Source organism: Conger conger, chromosome 16, assembly GCF_963514075.1.
Source record: "Conger conger chromosome 16, fConCon1.1, whole genome shotgun sequence".
NCBI lineage: Eukaryota > Metazoa > Chordata > Actinopteri > Anguilliformes > Congridae > Conger > Conger conger.
Genome location: NC_083775.1, coordinates 35,135,933 through 35,152,773, shown reverse-complemented (window position 1 = coordinate 35,152,773; position 16,841 = coordinate 35,135,933). Strand labels below are relative to the sequence as shown.

The 16,841-nt window shown below is 42.0% G+C and overlaps 1 protein-coding gene across 1 annotated transcript in view; it reads left to right on the top strand.

Moving 5' to 3' along the window:
• The window catches only part of LOC133114192 (uncharacterized), a 53,607-nt gene extending 45,807 nt beyond the window's left edge, over positions 1 to 7,800 (top strand). Inside the window, exons 20-26 of the mRNA XM_061223360.1 lie at positions 654 to 813; positions 1,365 to 1,472; positions 1,797 to 1,883; positions 2,001 to 2,166; positions 3,706 to 3,779; positions 4,200 to 4,253; positions 5,980 to 7,800. Coding sequence (XP_061079344.1) covers positions 654 to 813; positions 1,365 to 1,472; positions 1,797 to 1,883; positions 2,001 to 2,166; positions 3,706 to 3,779; positions 4,200 to 4,232 — 628 coding nt within the window. The 3' untranslated portion in view covers positions 4,233 to 4,253; positions 5,980 to 7,800. The remainder of the gene's footprint in view (positions 1 to 653; positions 814 to 1,364; positions 1,473 to 1,796; positions 1,884 to 2,000; positions 2,167 to 3,705; positions 3,780 to 4,199; positions 4,254 to 5,979) is intronic.
• The last annotated feature ends 9,041 nt before the right edge of the window (positions 7,801 to 16,841 follow it).

The window sequence follows — 16,841 nt, the reverse complement described above, 5'->3', positions numbered from 1 at the left end:
TGGAAAGGATTTGCAACAAAATACTAAACATGACTACTTTCAGTTACATAACATTATGGTGCCTATGATAGGGCAGGCTATATATAAGCACTGTGGTAATTTATTCATGGTGAAACCAAAATGTATAATGTAAATGTCCTTTATTAAAATATGACAACGTGCACTTTAACCATGTGATTTAAAAATAAAATAAAATTTAAAATTGTGGAGTACAGAGGCAAATCAATAAATGAGTAAGAAGTCCAATGACCAATAAATAACAAACCAAGGTACTTATTGCAGTTCTAATTACTTTACTTTTGTAATTACATGTAATTACGTGTATGTTTTTGCAAGTGTGTGTGTGTGCACGCATGTGCAATGTGTGTGTGCATGTGTGTGTGCATGTGTGATGTACATGTGTGTGTGTGTGTGTGTGTGTGATGTACATGTATGGTGTGTGTGTGTGTGTGTGTGTGTGTGTGTGTGCGCGTGCGCGCGCGCGCGTGCACATTTGTGATGCACATGTGTGACATACATTTATGATGTGTGTGTGTGCATGCATGTGTGATGTACATGTATAGTGTTTGTGTGTGATGTGTTTGGTGCGTGTGGTGTGTGTTTTATGTGCTGACCCCCTGCAGTGTAGTGCTCTTTGTGTGACTGTCCTTTAGGGAGGAGGTGGAGTCTGTTCAGCGGGAGCTGGGGGTTCTGTCGGAGCAGTACTCCCACAAGTGCCTGGAGAACGCAGACCTGACCCGTGGTCTGGAGGCTGAGAAGCAGGCTCTGTCCCAGTGCCAGCGCGAGAACCAGGAGCTCAGCATTCACATCCAGGCAAGCCAGGCTCCCGTATACATAACCTATACAGGATAGCCGGATTTTCAGACCGACTGATTTCAATTACCATAAATTGAATATAATTTGCATATGTTCCGTGTATTATCACACAATATCATAATATCTCATCTATAACACAAAAGGACATTGACATATTGTTCAAAATCTTTTTTAGTTATGCGGTGGGAAACACAGACTTTTTGTTTTTGTTAATTAGAAAATGTGAGACCTAAAACAAAGATTCAAATTCTCCACTTTCATTTAGAAAACAATAGTTTTAACGATAATCAGATGGCTATTGTTTTAGTTTTTTCCTCCATGGTGCCCACTTTGATGAATGCTGCTCTGCACTGTCATTGGAGCGTCTCCGTCACCTTCATACACATTATCGGTGCCTTCTGTGGGCAGCATGTACAGTGTGCCTTCTGTAGGCAGCATGTACAGTGTGCCTTCTGTAGGCAGCATGTACAGTGTGCCTTCTGAGTGTTTGTGAACATTTCAGAAATGAAGGGGTGTGGATTTTTATGTCTGTGTCTGTGCGTGGCCAGGAGCTGAATAACCGCCTGACAGTGGAGATCACCCGCATGCGCTCCTGTCTCAGTGGGGAGGGGTCCCCAGCCCTCCAAACACAGGGCAAGGACCTGTACGAGCTGGAGGTACTGCAGCCTAAGCACACACACACACACACACACACACTGTACAGACATACACACACACACACACACACACACACTGTACAGACATACACACACACACACACACACACACACACACACACACCCTCCACCTCCCTCCAGTCTTTCACACAGTCTGCCCCACAGGCAAGGCCCACACGGCATAAACACAAAAGCAGTAATAATTCACAAGCTTTAAATATTTAATCAAAGATTCTGGCCATTTCCCCTGCAAGGGCTCGGGGGAGAAAATGCCTATTGTCAGGTCTATTAATTCAATTATGTTTCTGTTTTTTCTCTATGCAGGTCTTACTGCGGGTGAAGGACTCAGAAATCCAGTACCTCAAACAGGAAATCCACTCTCTGAAAGATGAGCTGCAGGCTGTGCTGAGGGTACGACCCTTGACCCCTGACCCCTGCCAGTGCAACCTTTTTTTCATCCACAATTACCAAAAACACCAGCTGAGCCTTTTGTGTGTGAACTGTGTGTACTCTGTGTGCTCTGACCAGGATAAGAAGTATGCCGCAAAAAAGTATGCAGACGCTTTCACAGAGCTGAGCATCGTTCGGGCCAAGGCGGGCTGTGACATCAGCAAGCTGAAGGAGCAGCTGAGGACAGTCACGGGGGCCCTGGGAGAGCGGGCAGCTGAGGCCCCGCCCACTGTGCTAGCGTACGGTGAGATCACATCCCTCCTCTGACACTGCGCTGGCACATCACTTCCTGTAACAGTGTGGAGCAGCAGTTCCTTTATCAGGGACAGGAGTGAGGGGCAGCAGCGCTTCCTGTGGGAGTGAGGGGCAGCAGCGCTTCCTGTGGGAGTGAGGGGCAGCAGCACTTCCTGTGGGAGTGAGGGGCAGCAGCGCTTCCTATAGGAGTGAGGGGCAGCAGCACTTCCTGTGGGAGTGAGGGGCAGCAGCACTTCCTGTGGGAGTGAGGGGCAGCAGCACTTCCTATGGGAGTGAGGGGCAGCAGCACTTCCTGTGGGAGTGAGGGGCAGCAGCGCTTCCTGTAGGAGTGTGGGGCAATAGCCAGCAGCCATACCCATCATGCACCCTGCTCCTGCTGAATGGCTGAAACTAAGTAGGTGTGGGCTTGGTTAGTGCTTGGAAGGGGGAGAGCTCCTGGGAAAACTAAGTTGCTGCTGGAAGTGGTGTTGTTGGGCCAGTAGGGGGCGAACTTCCCTCTGGTAAAATAAATCCCAATGGCCCAGTGCAGTGATGGGGACGCTGTGCTGTAGGGGATGTCTTCTTTCAGATGAGACTTTAAACCGGGGCCCTGATTCACTGCAGTCATTAAAGATCCCATGACACTCTTTGCAAAGAGTAGGGAGTTTCCTGGTGTCCTGGCTAAATTCCCAACCTGTCTCTTTCAACCTGCCACCTAATCATCCCCTGATTTAATTGGCAAAAAAAACATTATCTCTCCCTTTCTACCTCAGCTGATGTGTGGTGAGCATTCTGGCACAAAATGGCTGCCGTTGCATAGTGGGTGCTACACATTGGTGGTGGTTGAGGCGAGTTCCCCCTCATCACTGTAAAGCACTTTGGGTATGAGAAAAGCGCTATGCTCGCTATCTCGCCATCTCGCTAGCAGCATTTCCTGTAGCAGTGAGGGAATGCCAGTGGACATACAAGACCAAATACCGTCCTAATACTGAAATAATGCATCCTCCACTCATCTCCTCCCCCCATACTTCCAGATAGAAGAAGGGGACAGGTAGAGAAAAGGAGGATGCATTTTTTGCGCATTTGGACGCACCCACTAGCACTGTCACAGAGGTTTGCAGTCGCCATTTTGAATCGTCTCCTTCCCCTTGGACCCTCCTACTCGGGAGTTTCCCCCTGAAAAGCAGGTTGATTTATTGCGCTGAACTGCACGACTGCAGGCTTACAGAGGTGTAACGCTGACACACAGTGGTACTCTAGCCCACAGCAGGGGCAAGGGTCACTCTAACTACACATGAATGTCCCCCAGCATTTCAGACTCTAAGGGCCTTCTGTCCTATTACACCTGGCTTGTGCCTTCAGCTACTCTTCTGATCATTGGGTGTTAAGCCTATTTTACACCTGGCGGTGGAGTATTGCGGCAGCATCGATTCTTAAAGTCTTGAAGATTGCAGTCCAGCGTCGCGACCCTGCTTCACAGATGGGTGACAGGCGTGTTTATTTTGGCAGGTTGATGATGTTGATTTTATGTTCTCTCTGGTCTCTCCAGACATACTGAAATCTAAAAGCAGTCCAGACTTTCTGCCGAAGGAGCCCTCGGTCCTGAGAGCAGTCAGGTCAAAGGTGAGCTGTTTGCCTTTAAGCAGAGGTGACTGTGTGCTTATCGATTATCGGGGTGTCCCTGTTGTATGTTGACCCATTATCCGTTGTTGCGCACTTACGCTGTGAAGGTTTTAGGAGGTGATCTAGTGTGATTACATGTTGGATAATTACACTGTAAGAAAACATATTTTTGTATTAGCTATTGTATTGTTGTACTCGGGGTATTCTAGCTGCCAACCGTGGTATGCTAGTTTGGAAGTTGATGTATTCTTCAAGGGTTCCGATTGTATCTGTATGGTCACGCTAGGACTCGGAACCGTACTGTCCTCTCGGGTCCTCTTCACACTTGTTCCTGTGTTTGATCTGCACTTTTGTACGTCGCTCTGGATAAGAGCGTCTGGTAAATGCCTTGTAATGTAATGTAATGTAATGCCCCCGCAGTGTGACGTCGAACAGGTCTCTTGGAGCGGCTGACTGGCCCCAGGGTATGGGGAGGTGAGTCTCCCTGAGGTGTAGGTACGGTATCGCACAGACCCTCACATAAAAAAGAGAGCATTCCTATTATTAAACAGAGCAAGCCACTTCATCACATTTGGACTACGAGCAAGTCTAGTAATAATAACGATGATAAAAGTAATGAGGCAATAGCAATAATCAGCAAGAACGGAACAGCAGTATTATTGTTTGTGTGACTTTTCCACTGTGTGTGCATGCATGTCACTGTTTGTTTTGTTTCTAGTCTGTATCTCCAGGCCTCATTTCAAATTAAAGAAAGGGAATATGATACAGTGGTGCTCGGAAGTTTGTGAACCCTTTAAAATTTTCTGTATATCAGCATAAATTTGATCAAAAATCCTAAAACTTGATAAAGTGAACCCAGTATAACAGAAAACACTGTTCTTTTAGAATTTATTTATTGAGAAAACATATGCGAACCCTTACTTTTTGTACCAGGTGTGACCCCCCCCCCCCCCCCCCGAGCAGAAATAACCTTTGACTTTGACTTCCAAAACATTTAATTACTTCTTTAACCATTCTTTGGTTGACTTTGGTATTTAGAGTTGTTGTCTTGCTGCATGACCCATCTTCTGTTGAACTTCAGTTCACGAACGGATACCCTGACATTCTCCTGTAGTATTTGCTGGTACCATCCAGAATTCATAGTTCTGTTGATGATGGCAAGCCATCTTGGTGCCGAGGCAGTGACACTACCACCACTGTGCTTCACTGTGGGGATGAGGTTCTTCTGTTGGAATGCAGTGGGGGTTTTTGGGGGGGTTTTTCCCAAACATAACGCTTCTCATTTAAACCAAAATAGTTCTGTTTTGGACTCATCCGTCCATGGAATATTGTTTCAATAGTCTACTGGCTCATCCACGTGGTCATTAGCAAATTTAGACGGGCAGCAATGTTCTTCTTAGAGAGTAGTGGTTTCGTCCTTGCTATCATGCCATGCACACCATGCTTGTTCAGTGATCTTCTGATGGTGGACTCATGAACACTGATATTAGCCAACACAAGAGAGGCCTGTAGATCCTTAGATGTTACCCTGGGGTTCTTAGTGACCTCCTGGAATATTATACACCTTGCTCTTGGAGTGATTTTTTGCTGGATGCCTCTTCTGGGGAGAGTAATAATGGTGTTGAAATTTTTTCATTTGTAAACTATCTGCCTGACAGTGGTGGAGCCCAAACTGCTTAGAGGTGGTTTTGTAACCTTTTCCAGCCTGGTGAGCATCGACAGCATTTTCTGAGCTGCTCAGGAATCTCCTTTGATCGAGCCATGGCATACTTCCAGAAAGATGTGTGGTGAAGGCCAGACTTTGATAGTGAAGATTTATGTTTTTTTTAATATGGGCAGGGACCTCTTAACTCACACATCATTGTCATTCCATTGATTGAAACACCTGACTCCAATTTTTGAATGAACTGATAATCCGAGGGGTTCACATACTTTTTGCAACAAAGCATTTAATGTTGGATAATTTTGATCAATAAATAAATTATAAAAGAATAATGCTTTTTTTTGATGAACTGGGTTCACTCAAGTTTTGGCACATTTCAGATCAAATGTATGCAGATATACAGAACATTCTAAGGGTCCGAAGGGTTCACAAACTTTCTAGCACCACTGTAATTCTGTGTGCTGTGGGATGATTAGCATGTGCGGGTCTGGACTTTCCTTTTCCATCTGTAGATACCATCATCTGTCTCTGTCACAGAGCCTGAAGGAGGACCTGGAGGAGGAGGAGGAGGAGCGCGGCAGGCTGTTTGACTCCTGGAGAACATGAGCACCTCCTCGTCTCCTCAGCGTGACGTGCTGCCAGTGACTCAGGAGAAAAACGTATATCATTTATACCTCACGCTTTTTCTGAAAAACTTCCGTAAACGACGCACTCTCGTTTCTTGACTCGAAGGCGAGATTGGGAGTTCCTAAATTCTACTTCTAGCTCCTAGAAGGAACATTTAAGATGGCGGACCTCCAGGTCATGAGCAAGGAAAAGAATAAAAGAAGAGAGAAATGAGCTGTTGGAACGAGGCCACCGACGCGCGTCTAGGAGAAGCAACCGAAGAGCCCTGTATGGGGGCAGGCCTGCACTGATGTGCTGGACCACTCGTCTCTTCTAGTCATGAAAGTGACTCAAATTCTCCATTCCCTTCCCCACTGGCCGCTCCCTGCTCCCTGTCCTCACCCGTCTTTGGGGTCTGCTGTTCCTCCCGAGCTCCAGAGCCTGTGGCACCGCAGAGGCCCAAAGGCAGTTTGTGCATTCACGTTGACCTCGTCATCTGCAGAAAAGACAAGTGCCCTGACGTCTTCTCCTTTCACATTTTAAGCGTACGTTTTCTTTTTATATGACCGTTTCAACGGATGAGGGAAGACTGCTGACGTGTGGCGTGTAGAGCAGGTTTCCAGTTAAACCCCATCATTCCCCCGGCGGTACATCTTTGTGTTTCATGGACGAATGTGCACAGGTTTCTGTATTTTGGCTGCGTACTGGTGAAGATTTATTTTTGCCTTTGACTTTGCCTTTGTCACGATGGTCACTTTCATATTTTTTGGTTCTTTGCCTCTACAGTCCTTGATTAACCTATGCTGGGTTGCACCCTTACAAACATGAGGGAATGGCGTCTGTCAAGGATACAAAGCAGCAGCAGATATGCTAAAACATATTTGAATTATAAACTCTTGAGATCTGTTGCAGTTTAAGTACAGCAAAACAAAACTATTGCTGGTGTATTGTTGTAATATAAATTATCCGATTTGATCCTTTTTCTTTCACCAAAATGTAAATATTTAGAAAAAGTAAATGTGTAAAAAGGCTTTTGTGTTTAAAGCTTCGGTTTAATTGTAACTGTTAGTTGTAACTGAATTCAGTCCAACGGACGAATACACTTCAACGCATTCTTCCATTCGGCAGCATTGATAAGGGTGTTTTGGCATTCCCCTTTTTGAGATGAACACTGACGTTACTTATCTTCCTGATTGACACAGGTTGCCAAACGTGGTATTTAGGGAATACACGCTGATCTAAAAGTACATATTAAGGCAGTTAATACTCATCTGAAGAAATGGCTAGTAGGGTAGTACCTCATAGTTATTACCAACTGCCCCGTCGGGAGCTACGCCATCAAAATTGTGCCCCTCTCACATATGACGTCATGCTGTGCACTTCAGGTTTTCTTCAAGTGCTTCCTTCTGTGTCAGTTAAAAAGAGGTTTGAGTGGCAGTGCCATTCCTCGCCAGGCTGACCACTTCTCACCGGAGTCTGTTACTCTGTACTTCCAGACTATATTGTCTCTTCCTAATCGGGGAGGGGAAAAAAAAACACTAAGTTAAATATTAAGTTAGATCTTGCATCAAAATGCACTGTTCAGTATTCTGAGCATACCTTGTACATATTTGTTTGCCATAATTTATTTGTGATTTTATTTTTTATTCTTCAGTTTAAAGCTGTGTCCTGCTCACTTGCACTATACATATGAATATACTGTGGTTTGAATGTAAAACTTTATGAATAAATGTAGCTTTTTTTGAACCTAAACCTGTAATGGTCTTCATCATTAAGTGGGCTACAGACAGTCTGACCTCCTTATGTGTTTTTCACTTTTATCAGACGGGTAAAGCACAGAGCAAAGGGGTTCCTTTATGGGCTGAGTGTCGGCCACCCTATAGACTGAACCACACTGTTTCCGCTTTGTAACGTTTCTTATAAAAGTCAACCTAATTACTTTTCTTGCTATACATATATGTACATATACAGTGCCCTCCGTAATGTTTGGGACAAATACCCATCATTTATTTAGCATTTTGGTTTCTCCATGTAGAAATTATAGCAGTGTTTATACATAGTTCCCCCCTTTCAGGGCACCACAATATTTGTTATGTAAATGAAAGTAGTCATGTTTATTATTTTGTATTTTTGCATATCCTTTGAGACATTCTATGACTGATATCTGTGAGCCATCAAAATCATCTTTATATCTCATTTTCAGGTTGGCCTACAAGCGATACTAAAACTGTTTGCGTTTGAATGGATCTCTATGGGAATTGGGGGGTAGGACTAGATTCAGCTGTAAATTATGCTGATACAGTATGGAACACATTTGTTGGTTAAAAGTCATCAAGGGTCCAAGGGTCCAAATGAGCCTCAAACCATCGTGCTGCTGCCAGATATGCAAATAACTGTTTCTCCTGACACATTTTCCCATTGAACTCGATGGAAAAAATACTCAGGGAAACTATTATTTTTGTATCTACTTATTGGTATCAAAGGGCAGATGGCTGCCCACAATAAAAGTCTGCTGTTTCTTTTTATTGTTAAACACGCCGTTCCCCAACTGGACATCTTTTAATTGATTACCATAGATCCAAATCTCATGGATATGTTGAATTTGATTGTTCTGACACAAGCGTAAAGCTTTATTGCAGGAATGAGCAACCCATGCTCCTCGAGGGCCAAGAACTGCTGGTTTTCCACTTTCCCTTTACCTGGGTGTCAGGTGTGAAGTCTGGCCAATCAGTAGCACTAATTACCTGAGAGAAAGGAAAACCAGGACTGGATTTTGATTCAACGCCAAATCCTGTGGGGGTTCGAGCCTGGAGATGGTTTCATTTCGTGACCAAGACGACATCACTTTCCATGTCGTATGTGTGTCCCTAAGTTGCATCTATGTTTCAGTGATTGAGCCTGCAGGAGTCCTTGCGTTGCATATCTTAGGTCTGCCTGCAGGTGTCGCTGTTTCCTCAAAGTTTGGAGAAGGTTGTTATTTCTATGTTGTTGTTGCTTACTCCCTTGCAGGATGTGCTGAGCTTGTCTACTTGTGACAGGAATGCGCGCTGCAATGAGCAAATACGGCTGTGCAGGATGATGGAGATTATGTTTAGTGAGAGCTCTATGACCAGGTCGGTGCCTGTTGGTTCAGGACATTGATGTGGGAAAGAACAAAACCATGCCATGAATGTGGACAGCAAGTTGGGATAATAAGAGTATGATAGAACTGTGCTGATAGGTCACATTTATCTCTCCAGTTGATATTTTGTTTGTCTCCTTCTGTCCAATCCTCCATTTCACAATGGTTCTGGGAAGCAACCTTTGAAATGACAGCTGCAAGCCCCCACCCTGTTGGTTTTAGAGTCTAGTCACGCACCTGCAAAAGCTAAAGAATGAGATGTGCTCATTCATCTCTAAAATCACCAAAAGTTAAACCCTGTAGCCTCTTCTCAATAAACAAATGTGTAAAAATCCAAATATGCATTTAAGAAACAACACTGTAGGGTGCAGCCTGTGGGCCTAACCCTAACCCTAACCCTAGAGCTATTGGGTCTGCTGGTTTTTGGTTTCACCTTAAAATCAGCACCAAGTTGAGACCCAGGTAAACAGGTGAGGTGAGTTAGCTGTGTAATCATCTGCTCTAATTGATTAATTAAGTGCTGAGTAACAGTGAAAACCAGCAGACCCAGTAGCTCTCCAGGACCAGGGTTGGTGACCTCTGGCCTAGTGGCTGAGGTACATAACTGGAACCTGGAAGGTTGGTGGTTGAAGCCCAGGTGTAGCCACAATAAATTCCACATAGCTGTTGGGCCCTTGAGCAAGGTCCTTAACCCTGCATTGCTCTAGGGGGATTGTTCCCTGCTTAGTCTAATCAACTACAAGTCGCTTTGGATAAAGCTAAATAACAAATTATTAGACACAACGTATTGCATAGATGAAAACAGTCGTCAACATGTTGCATTTTTTATCATGTAGACAGATTGCGGTTGTGTAGTTCACTGCAGTTTAAAAGATAATGTGGGTGGCTGTTTTTTTGATGGGCTGGTTGGGTAGGACTTTTGGAAGTGGCGGGTTGAAGGAGGCTTGATGGTGGCATTATGTCAAAAATATGAAAATCTGAAAGAAATAATTGCACAGAAAATAGAGAAATCAAACACATTTGTCAGCACCTGCTCTATGAATTTTTTATCCAAAACATGAATGCTTAGCTTTGGCCTCATGTTGCTCAGATACAGTTCTGGCTTTGTGAGAGACAATGGATTTTTAAACTTGGACGACAAGTCTGAATTTCTTTTTTCTGATGAAGTGAGAAATTTCCTGCCTGGCAGGTCTCCTCGGTTAAGTGTGTAAATACAGTGCATGGCAAAGCATATACCACACAGCCCTGATGGCATCAGAACCAAGGATGGCAGTCTGAGAACATTCAGTTAAGTTTTCTGTAGGTTCGAAGAATGTTCCACTGCAACAATACAAAAATAACATTCTGGTGATGTAACGTGTTTTTGAAACTTTCCCCATTTGCACCAAAAAAATGTGAGGTAACCGAACGTTCATATCACATTTTTGCAACGTTGTGAGAACATTAAGAAACATTGCATAAAAATGTCCTAAGAACTCATAGAAAACTTGACAAATTGAATGTTCTGGGAACCAAAACTAACCTTCAGAAAGCGTCCTAAGAACCTAAAATGCTATGTACAGTGGGATCAGGTGGCAGTGGGTGGGGCTCAAACACATCTGATACTGCCTGCCTGTAGTCTGACTGTGCTGCTGTCCGTGGTCCTGCATGTCTCCCAGGAACCGCCCAATGGTTTGACTTTTGCTCTCCTACACCACTGAATCTATGGACCAGTTTCTCTGACAAAGATTAGTCCTGGAGAGTCCTTAGTATGGAGAATCGCTATTCAAAATTCCAGAACTAGCCTGTGAAACTGGCCCTGTAAAATCTGAAAGTGTCTGCTAATTCATACAATTAGCCACATGTGTAGACCATATATAACTGGCATGAGATATGAGAGTTTTCCATCAGACTACACTGTAAATATTTGTGTCCACTTTCCTTTGCTGCAGATAATGTTGCTTTTACGTTCTCAGAAAAAAGTTTTAAGGACCAGTTTCACAGACACAAATGAAGCCATAGTTCAAAACATAAAGTAGTCTAGAACTAGGTTTAATCCATGTCTGTGAATCTGTTTTAGTGTGTGTGTCAGGTTGCAGAGTTGCAATAATAATAAATAATATTGAGGAAAATATTTTCAGTGCATCAGTTGGGCTTCAATTTCAAATCTAATGAGCATGCTTCATGCATAAATTTTGATCTCAGCATTGTTGTGAGCAGGCAGTGAAACGTATTAAAGAACTGATCAACCATGGCTTGTTTCTAAGGGGCTGTAGCAGGGGACAGGAGTTTGCTAGCCACATAGCTAGGCAACAAGTAACCTTTTGCTGCAGCCAAAAACTCACAAAGTTTAGCGAGCTATGAATCATATTTTAATAAAATCCACCCTTTACCACTTTGACCCTCTTCAAACCTCAAAAGCTACAGAGGGCAATACGTAGTCAATATCCCCCAATCTTCAACACCAAGATGTCAAATACGCATAATTTCCAAAATTGCTAATAATATGGGAACTACAACAAGAATCCCCATACATCACCATTTCTTATCCACAAAAAGCAATTGTCAAGATCAAAAGGGTTCACCTATGGCCTGTTTTAGACAACACACCGTCAACCACCCTATTCATAGTTTTGGAGCATGAAAATCTTGTGTTTTCACTTTAAGAAACAGCATGTGGATTGCCGTTATCCCTAACTGAAATTTAAGGATGAAGGCTTACTGTTTAGCATGGCAGTTTTGTTGTATCGAGAGGCACAATTGTGGGCCAACTCTATTATAACAGGTTGGCATGGCGCACCCATCTGAACCCATACAACTTTGTAAAGCACTTGGTCTACTCACTCATTTGAAGGGCATCCGAGCAGCCTTGCCTTGTGAAAAATCATCAGAAATCCCATTCCCAAGTTCAGTTCCCAAGCTCTGACTCTCTCAATATAAAGTATAGCCAGTCTATTCAGTCTCTCCTCTGCTGCTTCTCAAGTAGTTGCTGATTAATTTAATTTAGAAAATGTGTGGCCCACTGTTGCAACTGAAAAATGAATTTTATTCTCTTACAGTACATGCTTATGTTTAATGCAAGTTGCTGCACTGCAAATTTCTCTAATCTTGCCAAGATTTAAAAACTTATATCAAGTTATTCATCTTCTTTTTAGATTTATTATCTACTTACCAGTTCTGATTTGGTTGTATTATCTTAAGAATTATCACATATATTTCTTCCATGACTCAACTAGTCAGAAAATCTTAAATTTTGGCAATTTACTTTAAAAGAAGATAAAATCCATTTACCATATATTCCCCCTGCAACACCAACTTGTTTCTAGATCCAGTGATACAGACTTGCTTGATATAAGAGTGACAGCATTTTCTTTTAAGAAAAATACAAATTTTATTCAAAAGTAAGAACCACAACCCCAAAGGGATTGATCCTCAACAGGTTGACATAAAGGAAACGGCATTGAAACAAAATGTGACTACATAAGTAGGCTAACAGGGTAACGGAGTTACACTCACACTACATATTTTGTTGCCACTTGGCAAGTAATGAACTGATATTTATTAATTTTTTCTTTAAAAGTAAGAACCACAACCCCATTGATTGATTTCCACTCCTCTGCCGGTGTAAAGGCGTAAAAAAAAAAAAAAAAATCTGACTACCAAGTAACAATTATCACATCATGACAGATATAGATGATCTCATGAAGTGCTCGGGCCATTTCTATCAGCAATTATGTCACTAAGATTATATTTTATTGGGACAAACACACTTCCTTTGAAAGAAACATGAGGTATATGAGGTATATGAGGTATATGAGGTATATGAGGTATATGAGGTATATGAGGTATATGAGGTATATGAGGTATGAGGTATGCTCAATGAGCTCATGCACTACTTCTGTTGCTTGGGCAAGAGCGGGAATTGTCACTTTGTAGGCACACAAATCTTTGTCAAAGGTTAAAGTTTCATATGGTATAGTTTCAAAAACACAAAAAGAGGAATTTACCATAAAAATGCCTTTCACCAATCCAAATACTGGCAAATGATCTTCCATGTGAGTGATAATCAAAGACTTCCCACTTATGTATTTATTTTCCATTAAGGATGAGCCATTTAACTGATACAACATTCTCTGAAATCTCCGTGCCCAAAAAGTCTCTAAATTTAGCCTGAATATACTGTAGATTTGTAACCTCTGAGACAACCTCTTCTCTCTCATTCGCAAATATAGGATGCTCACAGCCAATTTCATTCTGACAACACTCAAGGAATTGATTATGTTTAGCTAGTGACTTACAAACATTTTTAAAATTCAATTTTGAAGCCCACTGCTTAAAATAACTGCTTTGCATGCACATGCATCTTATCAAAGGGATTTGATTTGACTTGGTAGATGCAACATGTAATGATGCTTAGGTATTACATTACTCTCAGGAAAAAGGTATTTGAATTGATTCAAATGTTCTTCGATCATAATTTTGAGCTGTGTTATTGTTTGTAAAGAAATTACTGGAGCAAGTACTATCTGTACTATTTCCACATCTCTCAAAAGAAAAGGTAGTATTTTTAAAAGTATTAACATCTGCCCACATGATTGTTTCAATTTATTGTCATTAGCAGTCAAAGTGGTCACACTGATAGGGCAAGGCTTATCACGTATATCAAGAGGTGAATAAGGAAAATTCTGAAGAACCAAATTGAATGCATCTAATTCTATTTCTCCTGACAAAATAAGTTTTTTCAACACAAGCTTAATTTCCATTGGTGCGACACCTTCAGAAATTACATGCATTATATCCTGAGGAGTTTGTTTGATTATATCAAATGCAGGAAAATCAATAAGTCTGCTCCTTTTGTTTATTCCATAAGTGGTTTTGAGGTGGGCCTTCAAATTATCTGTGCTGGCTTTATCTATTTCAAAACATTGTCTAATGTGCTTCGCTTGAGTTCTTTGGACAAACTCATTCTCATCAAAACTTGTCTGCTTATCCTCAAAAGTACATTCGCAGTGCCTGCACTTGCGATATGCAAAACCAACCCCTTCTTTAAACCCAGCAAGCTCATGTTGGGCAAGTGTGTCTCCACATACAGCTATCACAGCACCATATAAGTCCATATGACCATTTAATGTTTCAATTTTAACGCCATTATAGAGTAAATCCAAGTCTTTCAGAATTCTTTGTAAAACAGCATCAACACCCCACTTTAACACATATTCAGCTTTTGCAATAGCCAGGAGTCGTATTGCTGCTAATTTAGACCTAAATTTGGGATCAATATTACCTGCTGTAATAAACCATTAACAATTTGTTTGGTCTAGCCTAAGAACCCAGGGGATTGCATATTTCGATCTCATCTGTATACAGAATTATTTGCAATGCATTAGGCTTCATAGAATACAATGGATGATTTATTAAAATATCCCCATCAACAAAGTCATATAAGTATCCCTCTCGGCTTCTTGGTGGTACAGCATTCAACATGGTAAAGATTCTCGAATCAGAAAGAAGTTGCTTAAGGCTTTCAATTAGTGGCACATAGTAAAAACCTGTGTTTCGTATGGCCATAACTTTTGAACTGCCTTGTTTGACCCAACAAATTGTCTGAGAGACTATGACTTCTTCTGGACTGACTGGACTGAAAAGTTCTGAAATAGCTCTATCCTGCCCATATGCAGTCGTGGAGAAGGGATCAATGAAATTATCAAATGTAGCCAGTGCCACATCTTGAAGCTGAGTAGATGTCCCGGTGTGTTCTTGAAATACTTCTCTCATTTTATTCCTCAGTGTTTCCAGGAGAGCGGCTTGATATTGCTGTACCCCTGTGATGATGTTGTTGACAGTCCTCGGTGAAGTTTTAAGTTGAAGTTGTTACAAGGGATTGCCATTATTTTTAGCCTATCCAATAAACTATTGTACAGTCTATCTGACATCTGGAAATGCTTACCTGTGACAGGTGGCATTGTTCAGAAACACTTATGGCAAAAGCTGCGGCAGATCTGGCAATGTCAGGCCTGGTGACAGATGTTGGAGCTGCAGCTTCTCCCTGATCAATCACACACAAATACCACTTAGGCTATACTATGCTATTGACCATTTGTAGTTCCAAATAGGATTTTAAATTTAAATCCCACTTAGCAAGTCAACTTTAAATCAACTATTCAAAGTGTAAACTGATAGCTTATATTATGCTGCTTAGTGCTTAGATCCAATACAATTTGTCAATGAATTTCATATGTAATTCTAACAACCTCTACACATCACACTCCCCCACACATAGACAAGATAGCAGAACTGGGCTCAACTGCAAACTTACTGCATTGCATGATTGGGTCTCAGGCATCTCTGGTGGCTCCTGTGTTCCAAGTTCGAGAGGAAGGTCAGGTGATGATTCGATGGAGCTGTCCATGGAAGGAGTCATAGAATTGCCAAATATCGATACGCCAAAGTCTTCTAATAAAGGTGGTGCTGGTGTGGGTGTCGTTCTTCATCCAAATGGTGGACATCCAGATGTTACATAATACAGGGGATGTGTTCGTTTCAGGTGACGATAAAATGAGTTAAAAACTCTGAACTCTTGCTCACAGCCATGAATCCCACAGAAAACCCTAAATTCTGCATTACGACCATGTGTGACATTAATGTGGCTAAGAAGATTCTTTAAATTAAAAGCAACAAAGATGATACAGATCATGCAGCGCCACAGCGACATGTCTTCTGACGGGGTTGATCAGTGATTTTGGCGGTTCCAGATTTTTCCCTGTGCTGGCTACCCTTCTTCCTGTTTAGCCTTCCCCCTTATCTCCTGATTGGTTAATCATCAATGGATATTAAGCCAAAAACATGTATATATAAGACATATTATATTACATATAAGACAACGTAGCATCCACAAACAATCCTCAAGATTCTCTGGAAAAAATTTTTTTATTTATAATTTGATCATTTCTTCTGCGCCTGTCCGTCACATCTGAATGACGTCGGTAATGAGAAATTTCGGCGCCTCAACGGACTGACCACGCAGGAACATTTATCGTCAATTTCAACTGAATGTAATTTAAACGTAAGTATAATGCTGCTTTGTCGTGCAAAATTGTTTTAGGACTATGTTGTTTCACTGAGAATATTGTTTCCATCTACATTCATCAGGTAACGACTAGCTACAGTTAAAAAAAGCCTCAATGGCTAGCTGGCCATCCACATAGCTAATTTGCAAATAATGCTAGGTAACTAAACCCAGAGGAGCTTTTCTGAACTTGATCCGTTTGTTTGGACAAGGATATTCCGAGCTGGAGAACTGCTACTGAGTGGCTGACTTGGATGACACAACACTTTCTGTGTTACAAGGTAAAATGTATTTGTTTTAGATAAAGTATTAGTGGGTGCATGCTAATCCAACTGCGTGTAGGCTAGAGAAGTTTAAACAAGTCCGTGAGTGCGGGCTCGGCTGGCAACGTGGAGGAACGTGCAGGATGCAACCTACAGAAAATATTGCTCAAAAGCCGATATAGAGAGAAGGGTTAGATTTTTTTTTTTTTTTGGTAGAACGCAAAGTCTGTCAGAAATTTATTTTGATCTCCTGTGCGTTACCGAATGGTACTATTGTTTGCTAGACAGCTTTTGCTGCAAGTCGTGGATAACGGATGCAACTATAATCATCCCCAGTAATGCTACTACACAAAGTAGGCTAGCT